The sequence below is a fragment of the Nicotiana attenuata genome, unplaced genomic scaffold, assembly GCF_001879085.1.
Source record: "Nicotiana attenuata strain UT unplaced genomic scaffold, NIATTr2, whole genome shotgun sequence".
Classification (NCBI taxonomy): Eukaryota; Viridiplantae; Streptophyta; class Magnoliopsida; order Solanales; family Solanaceae; genus Nicotiana; species Nicotiana attenuata.
The window spans coordinates 124894-126855 of NW_017671732.1; the positions used below are offsets into that span (position 1 = coordinate 124894).

Below are 1962 nucleotides of genomic sequence, written 5' to 3' on the forward strand. Positions count from 1 at the left end.
GGGGGGGGGGGGGGGGGGGGGACATTTTTTATAAACCAAAAAGGAAATAAAGGAATAAGGAAACATTACGTTCCGGGAACAACAGCTTCCATCCAAGGAGATTCAGGTTGAGTAGGAGGGCGAGTAGTGGTCAACTCTACTCCATTGACTTCTACCTCTGTTGATCGAGCAGCTAACCATCCTGTATCCAACACTATCTTCCCTATTTCCACCATTGAAGAACAAGAAACCCTAGAACAACCTTAATCTTCTCTAGTGATAACTTAGGACAATGGATTCGGAGAAAATAATGATTGAATCAGCAGTTTTAGTACGTAGTGCTAGTGAGAGGTTGAACTCGGTTGTAGTTGTCGCTTTATTGGATAAAGTGACAAGATTTTAAAGGTCACTGGGTCCCGCCATTCTTGTGGTGGGGCCACTCGGAGGTTCTCTATTTACTTTTTTGGGGAAAACGTTAAAAAGCCTTTGGATTGATGCTAAAAAGAATGCGGGAAAACATCACCTATCGTGTTTCTTTCGAACTAGTAAAAATAGCTAGCGTTGGCCATAGATTCTCAAATTCATTTTGAAAAATTTGTCTAGGTGAAATTTAATTTGAAGATAAAAATGTATTTGGACAAAAATTATTTTTCAAATTTATTTTGGAAAAATATGTATATTATTAGCGTTTGTAAATATTTGGCGCAAAATTAGCTATTGAGCTGGTTTGGAATTTGAGATTTGGGATTTTGTCAAAATATAGGCAAAATCTAAAGATTTTTTCCTTCCTATACCATATATGAAACGTTATTACCAAATATGTGTATAGTTTCTAATTTACCCGCTATGTTCACAGTTTTTCTACAATTATTGTACCATTCATTAAATACTAATTATTAGTAGCTGAATCATTCCTAATTAGGCGCGCTACAAATCAGGAACAGAATTCTAATTGATTTCGCAACATTCAGATCAAATTTGAAATGCAAATCCTATATCTTCAATTTAAATCCATTGACAGCCATTAAAAAGCTTGAAAGTTTTGAATTCAAATTTGGGTTTTCAAAAATCATTATTTGTTTGGATTGGGTGTTGTTGAAAATAATCGGAAATATGGTTTGGAGTTTATATCTCAATTTTTAGGGGTTTTGGTGAAGATTAGACTTGGTTTTGACTAAATTTCAGATTGAAACTCGAAGAAGAAGAAGAAGAAGAAGAAGAAGAAGAAGAAGAAGAAGAAGAAGAAGAAGACATATTGCAGAAATTGTAGATAAATTGTAGATTAATTGTAGATGTAGATTATTTGTATTCTGATTGTAGTTGCTTTATTTTCTGTTTTCACAAATAAAAAACGACTTTTTGCTCAGAACTCCATTTGGGCTCCACAATATATGGTTGGAAAGCTAACTCAAAGGGCTACAACTTTTATGTATATGTATTAAAGTGCTTAGGGAGGTGTAGTCACTCTTATATCTAAATGTATCCTACCCGTCCCGTAGCCTACATTACAACCAAATAAAGTCCTAATTGATCCAAGATTGAATGAGCTCGATTAGTGGAGTAGTACACTACGGGCAAGCTTATGGTGCATCTTTTGTGGCATATGAATGTTATTTCTGAGAGTGAGTGAATTCTTTCTATCTTGAGTTCCTAAGTGTTCTTAAATTTTATTGTGTGGAACTACTCTCTTTTGTTGTGTGAGGGCACTTGATTCATGAAGGAAAGGTAATGTCAGTGACCTCTATATTAGAGTAAGTGGGTGAGTTGTGAATAACGTGTGGTACTTGTGAGTCAAATCTTGAGGTGAAGATGTTACGCTTTTGTGCTTAGTCTATTTTAAATACTCTTGGTGTGATGNATGGAAATAGAGTCATCTGAACCAATCGAAGAGTCAAGGAATGAGGAACAAGGTGCATATATTCTGGAATTCTTCTTGCCAGAAAGTCAGGATTACATACCTCATACAAAGGCCAAGGAGTGCAG

The 1962-nt window shown here is 35.4% G+C and overlaps 1 protein-coding gene across 3 annotated transcripts in view; it reads right to left on the bottom strand.

Moving 5' to 3' along the window:
• The window catches only part of LOC109209905 (mannosylglycoprotein endo-beta-mannosidase), a 17303-nt gene extending 16944 nt beyond the window's left edge, over positions 1-359 (bottom strand). For 2 of the 3 annotated variants that reach the window (XM_019373267.1, XM_019373265.1), the window contains exon 1: positions 70-358. In XM_019373267.1, the coding sequence (XP_019228812.1) occupies positions 70-215 (146 nt within the window). In that variant the 5' untranslated portion in view covers positions 216-358. Of the gene's footprint in view, positions 1-69 lie in introns of all 3 variants that reach the window. The other variant, XM_019373266.1, reaches the window with a different exon arrangement.
• Positions 360-1962: the final 1603 nt, after the last annotated feature.